The sequence below is a fragment of the Apteryx mantelli genome, chromosome Z (genome assembly GCF_036417845.1).
Source record: "Apteryx mantelli isolate bAptMan1 chromosome Z, bAptMan1.hap1, whole genome shotgun sequence".
NCBI classification, from domain to species: Eukaryota; Metazoa; Chordata; class Aves; order Apterygiformes; family Apterygidae; genus Apteryx; species Apteryx mantelli.
In genome coordinates, this window is record NC_090020.1 from 11,416,699 (window position 1) to 11,434,843 (window position 18,145).

Below are 18,145 nucleotides of genomic sequence, written 5' to 3' on the forward strand. Positions count from 1 at the left end.
TTAAATAGTAATTTTTTTAATTACAAAAAAGAACAGAGCAGCCCAAAACTTACATACTTTGTCGAAAATAAAATGCAGCCCGGAAATATCAAACCATCTCCTCTGCTGCCTTTTTTTAGACTTGCTCATTGACTAAAGGAGTAAGTTTATACAAAGTTCAGCAAAGCAGCACAGAAGTAAAAAATGCTGAATATTCAAAACCTGTTTCAGCACAGTCAGCCCACAATTTTTGTTCAGCTCTGGTTTCCACACACATTTGCCGGTGCCAAGAAAATACCTGAAAAAGCATTGTGCCATTGGTAGAAATATTCCAGAATATGTGTCTACACTCTGGATGATGTTAAGGCTAGAGGCCCTAAAGGAGGGAGCTAGTGACAGATCTTCAAAGTGGTTGGACCTGGTCATCCTAAGAGATTGACTTTATCTGCATCTATCACACGCTGTGCTCTGACCCTGCAAATAAAATTCCTGCTTTTGGGGGGGCTTCGACAGGCAATATGATAATATCTGAAATTTTACCTTGAAACTTTGGAGAAAATAGCACCCTAACTTTGTCTTCTAACAAGACGAAAAAAGTAAGCATGAGAATTAGAAGCCAAAGCAGAGGCAGCTACAAGCCTTCTGTCTGCCTCTGCTGGGGAGCAGAAATCCTGGTCCAGGAGAACCTCCAGCCTAAAACCTTCTAAAAGATCGTAATGTCCTCTAATGGAAATTACTTGCCATAGGGACAGTTTTAAAAACAGTGAAAGAATGAGATGAGTGAATTGTCATTCATGTACTGCACCTTTGCAAAAGCCAAGCAATCCACTGGGACTCATCAGCTCTGTGGTACCACTTTATACTGGTAAATCAATATGCCTTAACTGTCGGATTTGTTTAACTGCATTTTCTGATTCTTCACTTTGAGATAATTATAACAGCTTTGAAATGTATTTTACTCTAATTTACTGCTCTCTCCTTCCAAGTGGAACTTCTCGTTAACTCTTTTTTGTACCTGGGAAACTAATGAAATAATTAACCTCACATCTCCTTTTTCTGTTCTGCACCACCACAAGCTTCTATGAGCGAGAAGCTGACAGATTAGGATGAGGCACAAGCTTCTTACTCAAAAATTAGTGAGACACAAAACCTTTTATCTGAATTCCGAGACAACATGGATCTTTCACAGCTAACTTTCAACATAAGCACATGAACAAAGAACAAGAAGGTAAGGAGATAACAAGCCTCATCTGATATATACTGACTTTTTATATATGTGTCTTTTTCACGCTGTAAAAGTGAGGCCATTTGAGGTGGTTTAGCTCTCTCCTACTGTGCAAACTTGATTTTCTGAGACCTGAATGTTTCACCAAATACGCAAGCTTTGTTGTTATGCTGGTGAAGCAGCCGATGTCAGCAAAGAGAGCAGTAGGGGAGTTATTTGTGCGACAAAGCTGCTCCTCTAATGGAAAACACTCCAGCTGTTTTCACTGGCATCATCCTTCCCTCTATAAGCATTTTAAAGGCAGAGTTCAAAGTGCTCTGGTTGTGAAGAAGGGGAAAGTAAAAAAACACCCCCGTAATTTCAGGGCACTTTTTTGTTACATAAAGTGTTTGGCATTTGCATGGACATCCAGTGGTGTTCTGTACCCCATTATCTGAGGCAATAACACACTTGCAAACATGCTTTGCAAAACATAGAAGGCCAAGCTGTTCTTGGTTAGTTTCCTAACTAGCAACCAGTAGCAGCCCTCTGTTACATTCAAAAGCATGCCCTGCTATAGCATGAAAACACAAAAGGCTCTAACTACCATTTTAACTTTCTCCTGGCCACCCAAAGCCAAGCCTCATCTCACTTACGGTTTCAGCATGAGACTCCAGAAAGAAGGTCTGCTGGGGAGGGAGATGCCAGCTGTAAGGACTGCAAGAAGCCAGGCTAGGTGAGTGCAGTGGAGAGAAAGAGGGGCTTTCAGGGCTAGCGGCTTCACCACGATGAGACAGCAATTGAGGGACCTGTACCAACACAAAGACCTCCATGGTGCAAGCAGATGACTTAGGCTAAAGCAGAGAGCAGGACAGGCAGGTAAGTCTTGAAGCTAGAGCCTTCTGTGTGAAATTCCCCTTTTGAGGACAAGCTGCTACTCCTTCCTTTGCCTGTGTGCTGGGAATAGCTCTGACATGCAAATAACAGCCCCAAATGCAAAAGCAGCTGTGTGGAAACCCCTGCATGAGGAAGCAAAGAATCTCTTATGTCTGGAGACAGGGCAAGTACTCTGAAATAACCGATTAGAGCATGTGTGAATAACCTGTGGTGCAGCTGGGGATGTGTGGGGACTCTTCAAGCTCTGGATGTGTCTGTCTTGTGGTCATGCAGCCTTCCATCACCCCATTATGACAGTCAGTCTGGATGCTGAGGGCAGGCAGCGCTGTCTCCTGCAGGTCCTCCTGGTGCCTTTGCTGCCATGCTCACCTGCACAGTGAAGCGATGGTCCTGTTTCTGTTGCATTTTGTGGCTTTCATAAATCTTTGGCTGTCCCTGGCATTATCTCAGTGTGATATAGGAAATAATAGCTATTTATTCCCATAATTCCTAATAAGCAAACTGAATCCCAGTCCTTTAGCAGTCTATTACAATTTTACCAGTTTGGTTGTTGGATATGGCTGTTTGATAACATTGCCTTTGAGTTCTGAAGAGTTAATAGGGGCAGTTGCTTCTAACTTGCATTCCTAACTTGCTTCATCAGGTCCATTCTGTACTCCCTCCTCAGCTTGGGAGGAGTTTATTTTTCTGGGGAGTTGTCATCTGCAGGGAGCATACACCACCCAGCCACCAAGCCAGGCACCATTCTTCAGATTCGCTTGAAAGTTTCAACATATTCCACAGGAACAGAGTGCAGGCCTGCCTTCCCCCAGTAGTCAATGGCACGCACTCTGTAAAAGCCGGAGACTGAGCTTCCTGCAATTGAGAAGGTTAGATATGGTCATTTTGAAAGGCTGACATCAATGGTGCTTGGAGGATGTGGAGCAGGTGCTACTCTTAAAAAACACAGGTTTGAGGAATGGACTGGGGAAGTGGTGAAATCAGTTCTGCACCCTAAGTAAGTGTGTCCGTACCTGTCTGTCTATAAATGGTTATAACTTTCTCAGAACCAAATGCTGTCTCTTCTTTTGTTGCACGAAGGACCTCCTCTCTCCTTATTAGTATTTGGGAGTTCAGTTACAGGATTGCTTTCCCAGCAGTCCCTTTGGAACCAGGCTATCACAACTTCTCTGACCAATAACGACTACTTTCCTTTTTTCTGACTCACTTGCAATTCTGGCTGTTATTATGCATTTGGAACAGGTTATGTGTGGACATGACAACAAAGGAGCAGAACAAGGAGCATGCTAACTGAAAAACCTCTGCTCAACTCAGGAGGCAACACCACTTAGTCCAAAGGTATGTGAGTTGCTGTTCTGTAGCTCTGCTGGTTTTCATGCTTGCTCTTGTTCAAAGAACACAGGCTTCACTGTCAGAGACTTACACCTCACAAACAATACAAGTAGGGATTTTCTTTTCTACTGCCTTGTTTTTTGTATGTGTTTGCATATTTCATGGCTTTCTTCTTTAAAAAAAAAAGACTAGAAATAACGGGAGAGGCAAAAGCATCTAGCAATAAAGGCTGTTGAGATGTGGGATTTTTTCAAGCTTTCTTTTCTTCTTTCTCGTTGAAACAAACAATTAAATCTGGTATGTTCTGCAAATGTGAAATACTGTATGATAATGAATTCTAAACTTAGAGACTTGCCTTAGCCATAACTTACAGTCTTTGCTTTCCTGCACAGCCTTTACATTGCAACAATGGCTCTGAACATTATCATGTGCCTACTACTAAATCTTAAGCATTACTCAGGTTAAGGTGAGCTTGCACTCTCTGAATTGCACATTAGTATCACTTTGAGGCAAGGTCCATCTATGTTTCATACAGGTCTGATCAGTGTCTGATTCAGTAATACTTCTTGAACTGAGTGACATTGTGAATTAGACCACTTATGGTAAGACAAAACAAAACAAAAAAGAAAACATCCCTACCTTCTTTCAGCCTTATTCATCAGCATGTGTTTCTATTGCATTTAGGCTGTACTTGAAGAGATATGACTACAGACTCTAAGGGAAGCTTTGCCTGGTGACAAAGATGAAACTCACGTTCCTCTAATATGAAACTTCTAAAACTTAGACAGCTAGTCAAAACTAGTTAGAAAGCTGTTCTATATCAAAGAGAGGGATCCACCCTTGGCTAGGTATTCAGATAGCCAGGGCAAACTGTCCTACCAGAGAGTCTCTTCTCCTGTTCTTACAAGAGGGAGCCTCAGTAGCTTGAATTTGGCAAGCTGTAATCCAGTCAAAACGTGTGGAAATAGGGACGGATGACCAACAGGAGAGCAGAAGTGTGAGCTTACTGAGCAGCTCAGAACACAATAAATGAAAGACAGCCAACCCCTCAGTGAAGGGATGTGACATCACACGTACTGTAAGTTGATGGCACATCCTTGGGCAGTTAACAAGTCAGGATACAGTGATGCAAAAACAAGTGTTACCAAGGCAGCTTGTTCCTTTCTGCCTACCCCAAAAGGAGTGTAAGAACAGTATTTGCCTCACATTTAGGCCAAGTCATAGCCAATATCTGTAGGACTGAGTCTAAACCTCAGCCTTCCTTGCTGTGAGTCTAGAACCAAGAGCAGGAAGATTAGCACAATGACAGTTGTGGCCAGACTCTCCATGAAGTTCTGGCAGAACTGTTCTGCTGAGGGACACAGCTATTGTGACAGAGGCAGGAATGCACCATACTGACTTCTGGCCTCCTTTGCTGCAATGATCAAATCTGGAGTAAGGAAGAGAAAGTAGGTCCCTCACACAAATAAAGAACACCTTCTTACTGTCTGTTTTGAAGTGCAGCTGGTAAGAACTATCCTGATAACCTTTCTCTCTTAACTTTCACCAGTAGAAACCTTAAGTGGTCCTTGTATCTGAGACTGTCTCTGCTTTGCTTGAGTGGGACGGGCATGGTACAAGCCCTGACAGGAAGCATCTGTGGGTCAGGTTTATATCTTCCCAGTAAGTCTACAAAACATAGGCAGCACTTGCTGACAGGACAAGTGCTGTTTACTGTGTGTCCAACTCAGTACAGTAAAATGTGGAGCAATTTTTTTGTTCTAATTTTTGCATGACTCTATACAAGAAATATGAAGCTAAGGACAGAGACAGAGAAGCTTCTTGGCCTCTCAGGGAGCTTGCCAGACCCATGGTTGGGTGATTTTGGTTTCTGGCAAGCAGTTTACTCACAGCAGTACTCCTAACAAAGCCCTCATGACTATTCGTCAATAAATGCCTGTCCTTGAGAAAAGGCTTTCACTGGGAATCTGGTCCTAAAAAATATGATCCTAAAGAAAGGGACATACTCTCATTTGTGATGGGAATTTACACCACTCAGCAAGGGAGGTATTTTCAGTAGTCATTAAATGAAGCTTCATACTTTCATGACTGCAAGTAGTAACATCACAGATCACCAAATATGTGTGCCTTACCTGGACTGTAGACCCAGAGAGTGAATATTGTGTCTTTGGCATTAATCCGCTGGTATGCTTTTCCATCTGGTGAGAATTCCACTTCAAATGTCTTTATACATCTAGAAGAAAAAACAGACAGGCTGGTAATTACAGCTGATAATGCAGTGAAGGATCAGATCCTTATCTCAAGGCTATTTTAACAAAGAGGGACAGAAGTAGGAGATTTTTAGTAGACTCATTCCTACCAAATACGAGTTGGTGTTGTCTTGCTCCTGCCAAATATGGGTTGGCATAGGTTATCAGTATGAGAAGACTCCACAGCTCCAACAGTCCACAAAAGAGCACCCAGACTGACTTGCTAATGCTGTTTATATGGGACATCTGAAACTGGTAAGCATCTTTTATTCTCATATCAACGGTTATCTAGGCTGAAGAGACTTAAGGGAGCCTGGCTTGAAAAAGAGTGAAGCCAGTGCTTCCTAAGGCAGTCTGGATGTGTAATGGACAGCCACTGACAGCCCATAGAAGGTTTCTGGTCTAGTATAGATTGCTGGAGCAAGGAACTGGTAGTTTTCTTTTCCAGCCCACACCCCACAGAAGACTGGCCTAGGCTTTTATTGTGGATCTTCCTGTCTGCTCTGCAGGAGACAAGTCCCTCAAAATGCCATTGGGTGCTTGTGAGCCACTGACTGATTCTCTTGCTCAGACAGCAAAATAGAATTGTTCTCCATGGGTATTACATGTGGATCATACAGTTCATCCTGCCAAACAAAAGCAGTGTAGCATCTCTCAGGGAGTTAGTAATCATTAATTAATGACTATTTCACTTTACAGAACTGATGGCAACTTAGAGAGTCATGTGCTGGTGATTCGGTTATATCCATTTTACTTTGAAAGGTTCTTACCTTGAATTCACACAGCCATCGTCCCACAACACAATAACCTGCCCCTTTGTGAGAGGGATCAAACGAACACCAGTCACCTGCCCAAAGACAAAAGCCCCTGTAAGAAAGCTGTACAAACCAGTCAGCCAGGTCAGATGTTCTATGCTCATCCTGCCTTTAATGAGACTTTTTTTTTGATTTGTTTCTTTGAGAGTAGAGGAAAAAACAAAATTCCTGGCCCTGTGGCTTTGTAGCCTATGTCTCCAAGTTGTCCAGTGCTCTCAACCACCTGATCACTTGCTGAGGAATTTCAGAGGCTCTGGGTGCCTCTATGAACCCATTTCCTGCTCAGGATTGAACAGGCAGATACAGATTAGATGTCTAATCTATTACAGTCATGATTCTTATTTTGAGCTACAAATTTTTAACGAGAGCTGTTGTGAAGCCTAATAGCACATGACATGATTTAGGGAAAAAAAAAGATACTGCACTTTCCATAACCACATTATTATTTTACCATCATTGGCAAGCTTAATTTTATCTCAGTGATAGTTCCAACCACTTGCTGTGAAATGCTTTATCTTGAATTAAGCCTTGGAGTGCCTTCTTTTCTAAGGAGAGAAGACTGTTTATTTACTAAGTCATGGTATTTTCACAAATTGTAGACCCAAATGCTAGTGTACTTCTTAGTGAGATTTAAAGAAGTATTGTAGATGCAATTTCTAACTTGGTATCTCTCATGGTAAAACACAGCACATACTTGATCAGGAACAGAACGAGGTCTTGCACAGATGTGGATAAGAAAGACTGAAGGAACTGGGAAATCTTGTTTCAGGGTCAGGATGCCACCTTCAGGGAAGGGGAATGGGCCCATTGCCACTGGGTCCTGCAGAGCCAAACAGAAGCCTTATGAATGATCTTTCACTGTCATTACAGCTATTAATGCCTAACTGCTAGATCAATGTAAAGTAACTGTGCATTTACTCTGGGGCTGTAAATTTCTATTAGAGTTGTAAACACATGCTGATAAGTGGCTAATAATTATAAACATACTCCGGTTAGGGAGACTGTTTTCTGTCTATCTAGCCTGTCTTCCAGCCCTTCAGGGAACATGCAGAGTTTGTCTATTGTACAGACTGGGTAGACCACAGATGCCACGTGGGATTCCCATGCGGCATCATGTTTTTAAGCAATCAGACTGTCACTTCTAGTAGCCTCCCAGGCGTACCTTTCAGGTTAGTGGTTTTTACAAACCCCTCTCCTATATCTTTGCTATGGATCTCCAATGTACAGTGAAAATTATTCCTAATTACAAGAACAGACAGCTGGTCTATGAAGATAAGGTTTCACAAGATGGCCAAGAGGATCTAAAAGCTTGCTGCTGCTTGGTAGAAGGAAGATCCTATACGATCCCACAGGCCTTAGCAAATAGTGGGTTAAGGTGACTGGGAAAAGAAGACATAGTACTGTATACCCAAGTCAGAACACAATTACGATTTGTGGGCCCAGCAGGGGTAAATGTGGTCTCCTTTACTTTAACCAGTGGGACTCAGTGCATAGGGAAGCTATGGGAGAAGCAGCAGAAGTGACAGGCTGCTCACATATTCTATCAGAAAGAGTCTGGTCAAGGGTTTTCTTAGTAAGAGGAGAAATCTGAGAACTTATTGCTCTATCCCTGCTAATGTGAATTCAGAATTGGTAAGGACGAGGCAAAACAGCAAGCCTCCCTAAGAGACACTGAGAGAAGCCAGGAGGAGAGGCCAAGTGTCTCCTGAACTTGCCTTGAGTAGTTTCTACCTTGAGGAGGTATTTGTGTTCTGTTATAGAGGGAGTTTCTTTTCACTGTTGAGGCAATCTGACCAGTCCTTAACTCACACAGGGTCAGGTGACTTGTTAGGGATGACTGAGCAGAAACAGTCTCAAAGCTCATGGAAGTTTCACAGCAGAGGTGGAAATTGCTCCAGAGCAACTCTGCCTCTTTAGCTGAGGGTAGGCCAGTCACTTTGCCAAGGGCAGCAAACAGTGAAGAAGCTGGTGCTCTACATTTGTATAACATGAATGCAAAGGTACCTTGACTATAAGCTACATTTGTCTGGTGGCTGCAAGTCCATTTTCACACATACATTGGAGATGTGCATGACTGTGGACTAAGGAAATCCTGAACACCTGATGTCTTGTCTGCTTAGCTGTAGCTACCAATTCACAGGCAGTTTACCCATTACAACATTTCAAGCAACACATGGTCATACCTCAGCATCCCTTATTTGCTGGAATTGTTCTGGGGAAGGAAAGTCAGGGCTTCCTAGTTTTTTCCATATCAGGTAGGGATTGGTTTGGTTGTTGTCCAGATAGTATGTCACATAGACCAGCTCTTTGGGAACACAAACAAAAGAAAATAAACCTTTCACTTAGATCTAAAGACTGACAAGAATAAATTTAGCAGAAAATGTTGAAGTCTACCTTTTCAAAAATGATTTCAGCACTTCAGAACCTAGCTTCTGGTCATAAGCTAGCATTCTTGAAAAGCCCTACAACTCATATTTTCCAGCTCAAAGTTCAAGCTATTACTTCCATATCCAGAATAGAAACCATCTTATATATTCACAGATGTTTTGCTCATATCTCTTGGACAATTATGTAATCATGTGGTCATGTTGGCTACCTTGGAGTGACCTTAGTAGGGAAAATTGTTTCTTGGAAATATCCAACCAAGGACACTGAGATGAATAGCTTTCTGAAAAGGTAGCATTTACAGCTACCATTATAGGCAGGGACAAAGTGCAGGCATTAGGAAAGAAACTTTCCTAGTAGCACAGCATCAGATCTCAGAAAACCTCGGGAGAGCCCAGGAGACTGAGAGTTATAGTTAGCAAACGCAAGTCTCACTCTTGCCATGAAATGCAGCTCTGTAGAAATGCTTCAGCACGTGTTATCTCCTAAGGATCAATGATGAGCTGCCTACATGGTGCTTTCTTACCTTCAATTTTGGGGAAGTAGGTGGCATTTACAGTGACAGTACTGATGTTGGGTGAAGTCCTGTTATCTTCACTTAAATACATCAGTAGAGTAGCTTGCCAGCTGTCGGAGGGCTGCTGCTCAGCAGGTGTGTGCAGAGATGCCAGGACACCGACTGTGCTGTTCTCTGTGCTTTCACCTTCACTGCTGTTTACTTCTGCAAAAATCTGCTTTTCTCCTTTAAAGAAACCCAACAACTCTGTAAGCACCACTGCACTGCTGATACAAGAAAAAGCAAAACAAGGGGTGAGCTGTAGGCTGAACTGTGCTCTAGCTTATTTTACCAGGGATAGCATCAGTTAGGCTTATGGGTGGTTTTTACAACTGCAGAGCACCCACATACTACTGCAATTCTTTTGCTTAGCTGTTCAGTAGGCAGAGTCTAAGCACGTAACAGTGAAATAAGACCTCCCTTTAGTATGCTGGATAGGCCTTCCAGGTATGGGGGTTTCTTAAAGACATCTGCAGCCTGAAGTGACGGCACATGAGGGAAGTAACAGTCAACAGAAAAGGAATGGTTGGCATACAGGGGGTATAAACAAAGTAGTAGGATTAATTAAAGGGATGACAGACTGTCAGGAAGATCTCCTGAGTTATTAATTTCTCAGAGGAAATGAAAAGTTCATTTCCTTAACACTCACAGCCGGTAAACAGAGAGTAGAGGAAATCCTGCTTTTATTGGGGTGAGATGGATGAAATAATATCTGTCAGACATAAGGCTTGCAGGTAGGTGAGATTATTGGTGTGCTTTTTAATTGGTGGTTACTATACCTAGCAGTGCCAGTAAGCCCATGACAGTCAATACTGGTTTCCGCACCATCTGGACATGTGGTGGCTTTGTATTGTTCATCTGAAACCGTGCTGTCAGAGTCCGCTGTGTGAAGTAATGGGGGTAGTAGCTCATGAAGGCATTGTCATTACTCAGTAAAGTATAATTGATGGTGTTCTTAGGTTTGGAAATGAGCAGGTTTTGATGCTGGATGATTACCTGTAAAATCATAGAGAAGATGGAACTTTACCCTGGAGGAAATCCAACAAATGCATGATGTCTTTTTTTCAAAACTTTATATCATACTGAAAAGAGCTGTCATACTGTCATTTAGAAATGTCTGAAGAACAACACGGTTTCTCATAGCTTTTATAGAAACTAATTATTTAGTGATGGTTTATACATGTCACTGAAAGATTTTAAGTCTACACACAGTTTAGGCAGTAAAAAGCCTGTGAAATGACTACTTCATTATTAATATATTAATTATATTAATATATTAATTAAATATTAATTATTAATTATAAAATAATTATTAGTTATTAATACATTTCCTTAACTACTGCACTACAAGTGATATTCCTCTGGCTTGAATATGAGGTTAGTAATCTGGATTTATTAGGTGATCATAAAAATTTAAATCTGAGTGGTTCTCCAATTCTGCAGTTACTTTGTACCCATTACACTAGTGTCCTTCTGCTAGTTGGTCTTGGACTGTGTTTGTCAGTGAGAATTCTGTTCCTCAACAAGTAATTTTACCCACCTGGTGCTAATGTGGAACTAGCTTTTTCCCAATATTTCACTGACAACAGTGCTGTTTGCCTACAAAATTTTAGCACTCCCAAGCTCTAGGCTTTCCATACTGTGCCTAAATATCAGAATGAAACAGACCTTCAGAACTCTGACAACAAGAAGAGGTCTCACAATTGTGGTCCTGAAGAAAGTGTACTCGACAACATAGGGCTCCAGCTCTCATCTGCCCAGGAGAGACTGGACTCAAGATGCTGTATAGTGGCTCACAAGCCAACAGGAATGCAGTGGAGCTGTTGCTCTGCAGGGGCAAGCACTCAGCTTGCTCTGGGGCCAGGCTGCAATTTCTGTAAGGGTGGGAATGCTGTGCATTCTCCTTTCCTTCTGCTTTTCTGACTAAGACCACTGACAGTAATAATAAGACCACTGGCAGTAATAATAAGACCAGATACAGAGTCATTTTCCAAAGCCAAAGAATAGCCCTGTGCTGAGAGCTCAGTAGACTTCCTAATTATTTCCAATGCCTCTCAGTGAGGGGAGAAGATCTAGCAAATAATGTCCAACAAAAATGAGGTGATAATAGTATTTATGGAGAGAAGATGTGTGTGTATAGTCTTATCAGCTGGATCTAACCAGGGGACTGTAGACAATTTCTCACACATTCTGCAACACATGGAAGGCTAGTTCTTGGGTTTTTTTAAAGGGAAGATGAGGAAAATTAAGGCAAACTAAATAAAGCTACTGAGAACAGACTATTCAGGGAAAACCCAGATGCTTGTATAGGTTCCTTCTGGCTCTACTTTTCTGACTAGCCATTTAAAAACTGACTGTAAGTCTACTTTTGCAACTGCATTAGTGCTTCAGCAGACCATACCGTGACAAGACTGTCAGTGAACTTAGTTACCTTTACCACCATAGCTGCATAGGTCACATCAGCTCGCCACAGCTGTGGAACTGACCATCCAACCATCGGATCTGCTTCATCATTGTATATGGGAACAGAAGCAAAATTTGGAAACAGCTTCTGAATTTGCTCAACTGCTTCTACTTCTTGTTGCAAGATGTACAGAGAACTCCCACCTCCCTGCAACAATATTTTATATCTGCTTAGTGAAAGTGAGAAAACAGTGGCAAATGTACAGTATTCTCTGAAAATATGTCCCTGGGATTTCTGAAGAGCTGTGGATCAGACATAATTAGAAATTTTTACCTAATCCACTATGGCATGTGCTGTTTGGATGAGTTCCTTCTAGAAGGTACAATGAAAAAGAAATAGAGGAGTTGTTTCCACCTGGGAATAAGGCACAGGCAAATTTGAGTTGAAATCTTTCAACTGAACATTTTCAAAAATTCTTTAGAATAGGTAGCTATTCTTCCTGCTATAGGCAGGACACTCATTTGACAGTCACCTTCATAAATTAGAATAAAGTCAAATTTGACACTGAACTGATTAAGAAATAGCTTCCTTTAAACTGAATTCTTGGACTGACCTTTTTATGGAGAGAGATGTAGTCCAGCCTTACGCCAGTCTCTCCTGTGAAGAAGTTGGTTCCATTGTAGCAGTGACATAGGAGACTCCAGCATATGGGTGACTTGGGGAAGGGGTGGAAGGAGTCTCCTGGCCCACCAAATTTTAGTAGAGGACTGGCTGCTCTTAATCCTTCTGAGCAAGCATCATAATAATTGAGAAACCCTGAAGTCCAAGCAGATGCATGTATGGAAGATGATAATAACTCAAAACAGAATCTTGACATAAAACTAAGGAGAGATGTTATAATTCTTTCTATTATGCATTCATTGTTAGGAAACATACTCATTGAACCTCAGAAGCTGGGGCTACTCTTTTTTATGCACTGATGACACCAGATGTCAAAACCTCAGCTTCATTCAGCTCCAAAGACCTTGTGAGGACAGGTTCTCAAAGGATGCATCAGTTAATAAACAGTTTTCCTCTAACCCCACCACCACCCTCCTACCCCAAATAACTCAATTTTATATCCAAATAATGAACAAGGTCTTATTAATGTAACTTTTGTTCTGTTTTCCCTGTTCTCCTATCCCCATATTTATACTGATGTTCAAGCAGGGAAAAAGTGCCTATTGTAGTCAGTAACATGACCTTAGTAAAGCATACTTGATACACCTTGATGTTTCTTATCTATCTCATTTCTTTGCCAGTATCTCTACTTTCTCCCTGTTTGCCCCAAGCTCTCACATTACTAAAGTAGTAAGTGCTCCAAAACATGCTTACCTTTCACTGTCATAGACACATTATCAAAGTCGTGGTGATCTGGTTCATTCCAAGTTTCAAAATTCCATTTAGCAACATGTTCCAATCCATATCTATCTGTATAAGAGGCTTCATTTAGCAGTGAGCTTCAGTTTATGTACAGACAATTTCTATCAGTTAGTCTTGCATTGCATGTGAGGTTTAGCAGCCAGAGCTACAACAGGGTGTAAATATTATTTATTTTTAATAATCAGGGAAATATGATTTTGGTCATTTTGAAATGATTTCTCATTTTGGATCAAATATAGCAATATTTGAAAAAGATGAAAGGACCCACCCATAAAATCAGAGAGTGGGAGGATGTGGAATATAGCCTTGTGGTTAGGGCACTCATCTAACCTGTGGGAGCCCCAGGTTCAGGCTTCTCCATGGTTGGGAGATAACTGAATCTGTTGTGTAAGTAGGATTCAGGTTATCATACCCTAGGACAAACCAGCAGTTTATGACCACAACAACATAAAGAATTTAAAACTCAGTCCTCAGAAGCAGGCCAAGTGTGGTGCCCAGAACACATTACTTGTTCAGGGTGCTGCTCTTGGGTCAGCAGAAGGGGGGCTATTGCCCCACCAGCTGTTCTGGCCTGAGTCTTCTGTTCTGTTCTGAAATCCAGTGTTTTGTTTTTGACTGAAATCCACAGAACTTTAGGAAGTAGTCAGAAGATGGGATTACAAAAAGATAAATAGTCAGGCAGTTCTTCTTTTTTTTTTTTTGGAACTTACCTATATATCTCCTGGCCAGAAGTCTAATTAAGTTTCTCCATCTTACTACCTGGTCTTTATCTTCAAAATCTGTAAAAAATCCTGATGGGCTTCCCATCAATTCAAATCCTAAAAGAGGTACAAAAGATTAGTTTCCTTTTCTTGTGAATGATATTTCCTTTTGATTAACTCAGGGGTTATTGTATTATCTGACACTAACTGGTTAATGAAGAAGGATAAATAATGAAGAAGCATGCCTTAAATGGGGTTTTTACATGTTGTCTGCAGGCATATTTCAGATTTGAGGTTGCTCAGACTTGTTTCTTATCGATGACATTATCCAAAGACTTAAATCATGAATTCAAGGTTCAAGTGGAACTTCAGATATTGCAGATTTGTAGAAATTCAAGGGAAGCTAAACCTCAAAGATGTTTCTCTAGCCCCTTCCTAGGTACACAGTTTTCTCCTCTTCAGGAGATCTCATTTGACAATATCTCAGACTAGAGTCGAAAGTGATGTAAAAGCAATAGGAGTGTGTTGTCTTAATTGCCCCAATGGTGTTTTTTGCATGGAGTTTGTATTTACATTGACAGAAGGTAAACGCAAGTAGAACAACTTAATTTTGATCAAAATTATCTTTGGCAGAGCTCACTAAGAATTATGTGATAATTGTGCAATATGGGCAAACAGATAAAGCAAGTTGTGGAGGCAGGCAGCTGCCCTTACCTGGAATTAGCTTATTCTCCCACAGGCGATCCATAAGGTTATCCAAGGCAGTAAAATTGTAGTGAAGTTTTCCACTTGTCACTCTGAAGTATACAGATAATAGAAAATACAAACATAAATATTGTAGCAAAGGCAGCACTTGGTTGTAGATAATTGGTCAGATTACTGCATTCTTTTGGCTCTTAAAATTTACATGTAGTTAGGGTTCTTGGGACTGGATACAAATTTCCCTCCTTTGTTCACAGTGCATAAGTTGTTTTCTCTTGCCCAGCCCATGCTGTATTCCTCTCCCAGAAGCAAGAACAGAAACAATATAATGAAGTTGATGAGTGAAGTTTTCAGGGTATGAGGATCTCTAACTTTTTGTTGAAGTGAAATTCACCCAGACCTTCTTTTGCTATGTTGCTATTTCAGTTTCCATTTGATAACCTACTGCTAGGCCAGCTGGCTTCCACCTTGACTCATATGCAGTCTTTCTTAATAATCTTTAGTTTATAATATTTAATATAGTTTTCTTAGCAGGTTTAGTCCCAACTGAGAAATAGCTCTTTTTCAGCGAACACTGAATTTATCCATGTGATGATTTTAATTTTTACTTCAGTGTTAGCATTTGCTTACTATTTCTCCTGTGACTCCCTGGATCTCAGGCTGCAATAATTTGTATTTCCAATTTGCATCTGTATTTAAAGGCTGCATCCTTTCAGCTAGGTTTGAACCCCTGGGTTTAAAAACTTAAGAGTAGCTCCATGAAGTGTTTCCTTTGTGTCAGTGAATTTTGCAGGAGCACAGTAAAATTCTGGGAATGCACCAACATGGGAACACTAGAGTTCTTTTGTGCAGGGGCCAAAACCTGGGATTTGTAATTTGTCTATGCTATACTTGAAGCAATATTTTAAATTCCTGAAAGGCTTTCTTGGCTGGTATCCGGTGAAAACATATATAATGTTATGTGTGGGTCAATGTGTGTTTTCCCTTAACTTTTGAACCTGTAGGCTGACAGGGTGGAAGATGTCTTATCAGTATGAAGTGTCAAATAGGAATTAAAAATAAACTTTTGTTGACAATATTCTGGTAATGTAATTTACTGCCATTTGGCATAAGCCTCAGCCTTGGCCTGGTATCCAGTTTCTGTCCTCAGTATGCCCTGAGCAAAAGGCTTTGTAAGCACCCTTGAGGTCAGGCCCAGCCCTTGTCGTATAGGAGGGCTGTTCATGTCTTGCCAGTGCATGTCAAAGTTTCTTTTTCTAGACTTGCCACAGTGCCAAATCTAACATCTCTGGTACAGTTCAGCCTGGGCTCTGCCTCTGCTGTATTGTCTACTCTTTCCTGGACCTCTGCTTGGGTGGAAAGCTATGTAAGCGAGCTGCAGATGTAACAACCGAGGTGTGATGGAAGAGGGAGAGGCAGTTAATTATAGGGGCTGTTTTCAGTGCTAGCAAGGCATACTGGGCACACAGGTAGGAATGGCAGTGGGAGAGTGAGCAGAGGATCTCTTAAATCATGGCTGGGTTCTGTACTGGGATTCACAGCTTGTTTCTTTGTCTGCTCTTAGTAGGGGAGGAGCACTCCAACACTTTTAGGTTGAAGGAAGAGGCTCTTCCTCTGTGCTTTCTTGCCAAGCGAATGTTTCAGTTCAGAACCTGTAATAATAATCCTGAAGTTCTGCAGAGAAATAAGCAGAGTTGACAGAGTTGCCTAGTGAACAGAGAAGAGAACTATGCCATCTGAAGAGGACAAAGTGCCATCAGCATCTTTGACTGCTGTCTACTGATGTCTGCTGTTACACATTCCTAACTAGGGAATTCAGAGGAAAACAGGGCAGGCAAAACAAAAGCAAACTAAGCCATATCTACTGTACCAACTCCATCTGTGATGTAACCAAGCATACAACAGTCCCAACATGGCCATGGTCTTTTTCCAAAGATTTGAAGTTGTCTTTTCTCTTTAAAAATGTCCTATCACCATGATAGAAATTGTCATGTCTGCAGCCACTGACAGGCTTACAGTTTCTGCCAGACACAAATCACACAGCTGTGAAAGAAGCACATAGCAGAAAGATATTTATTTACTTTAATAGCCATAAGAACATTTTAGAAATTACTCCTGAATTAAAGATTGGCTATTTGGAACTTTTTTTTTTTACTTATAGATTTAAAAAAGTCTGACAGTCCCATTCCAAAGTTAAAAGACAAATATTTTGCTGCAAAATGTAGTTCTGCTCCCTCAGATCCATTAACTCTATTTTGAGTTATACCCTGTGTTCTATTGAAATATTTGCTTACATACGCACTTACAGTCAGTGAGCATAAGAATGATTAACTTTACTGTCTTGTAAAAACTTAATAATGTTGTTCAAATAATAGCACAGCAACAAGTGTCTTCCTGAGTCCAGTCTAAGGTCTACACAGTACTATGTAAAAACATAAGTAAATAAAGCTCTATCCTGTGCACGTATATTTAGGAACCCAGCACATCTAAATTCTTCCTCCAGTGTCCTTTTAAGTAAAACATCTAAAACAAAACACCATTGCTAACCATGACAGAAGTGATGGCATTTCAGGTGCTGTGTTATGTATGTAAAAACAGAGGCACCTCTTACGTCCTTTGGCTGATCTGCCATTTTATGAAAACCTTTTTTTGCTTGCAAATGGATTAGGCAGTATGCTTCTATTAACAAGCTGACTACTTGAATGATATGATTGTCAGCTTCACAAATCTTGACCTTATTCTTACCCATGCTACTCTACCTATGTAAAATTGATGCTTGGTTTTTGTTTTTTTTAAGACCTGTATATGACTACTAGAATTTAGACTATTATTTCATATATCATATATCATGAGGTGTTTGGAAGCTGACTACCATGTTTGAGGCACAGCACAAAAATTATAAGCTGGTATTATTTCCAAATACTCTGCATGGTGAAAACTTGGCTCAGCTGTCAGGCTGCCATCAGGAGTGATATTAAACACAATTTTAGGACACTGATGACCAGATCAAAACTGTTACAGCCACGTAACAAGGCAAATCACTGATCCAGGACAAACTGACTTGACACAGTTAAAGTTGTTCAAAACAGCTTTGTACATCTGACCTACAACCTGTTTGTGCAGTATCATCTATCCGTGACTAGGCCCTTGGTAGCAAGCTCACAGACTTTTATTGGTCTTTTATCTTTTTTTTTGCCTGCTTCCTTTCTGATATCTTTGCTCTTAAGTTGTGGTCATGGGACACCACTGTCTTCTTTCACGGACAGAAGTCTGTGTCTATGTCATTTCAGTTGAATGCCTGCCAAGCTCTGATTGTTCATTGTTTGCTGTTGAGTCTTTCTGATGTGGAGCAGCAACCACTGTCCTGATAACTCCTTCTGTGCCTGGCTTTGAAAAGCCCCTCAGCTGGGCTTTTTCTGGAAGACTTACCAGATAAGGCTTTCTTCTTCTTCAATCACAACAAACAAACACACTCAACCATGTTTACAGGCACCCTAGT

General features: G+C 41.0%; 1 protein-coding gene across 1 annotated transcript in view; it reads right to left on the reverse strand.

The window, feature by feature from the left end:
• The window catches only part of IDUA (alpha-L-iduronidase), a 52,436-nt gene continuing 34,291 nt past the window's right edge, over positions 1–18,145 (reverse strand). Inside the window, exons 3-14 of the mRNA XM_067316242.1 lie at positions 14,659–14,741; positions 13,954–14,061; positions 13,196–13,291; positions 12,435–12,637; positions 11,849–12,028; positions 10,197–10,413; positions 9,388–9,603; positions 8,660–8,781; positions 7,171–7,296; positions 6,432–6,508; positions 5,545–5,645; positions 1–2,935 (exon numbers count right to left, since the gene is read on the reverse strand). Of these exons, the coding sequence (XP_067172343.1) occupies positions 2,829–2,935; positions 5,545–5,645; positions 6,432–6,508; positions 7,171–7,296; positions 8,660–8,781; positions 9,388–9,603; positions 10,197–10,413; positions 11,849–12,028; positions 12,435–12,637; positions 13,196–13,291; positions 13,954–14,061; positions 14,659–14,741 (1,636 nt within the window). The 3' untranslated portion in view covers positions 1–2,828. The remainder of the gene's footprint in view (positions 2,936–5,544; positions 5,646–6,431; positions 6,509–7,170; positions 7,297–8,659; positions 8,782–9,387; positions 9,604–10,196; positions 10,414–11,848; positions 12,029–12,434; positions 12,638–13,195; positions 13,292–13,953; positions 14,062–14,658; positions 14,742–18,145) is intronic.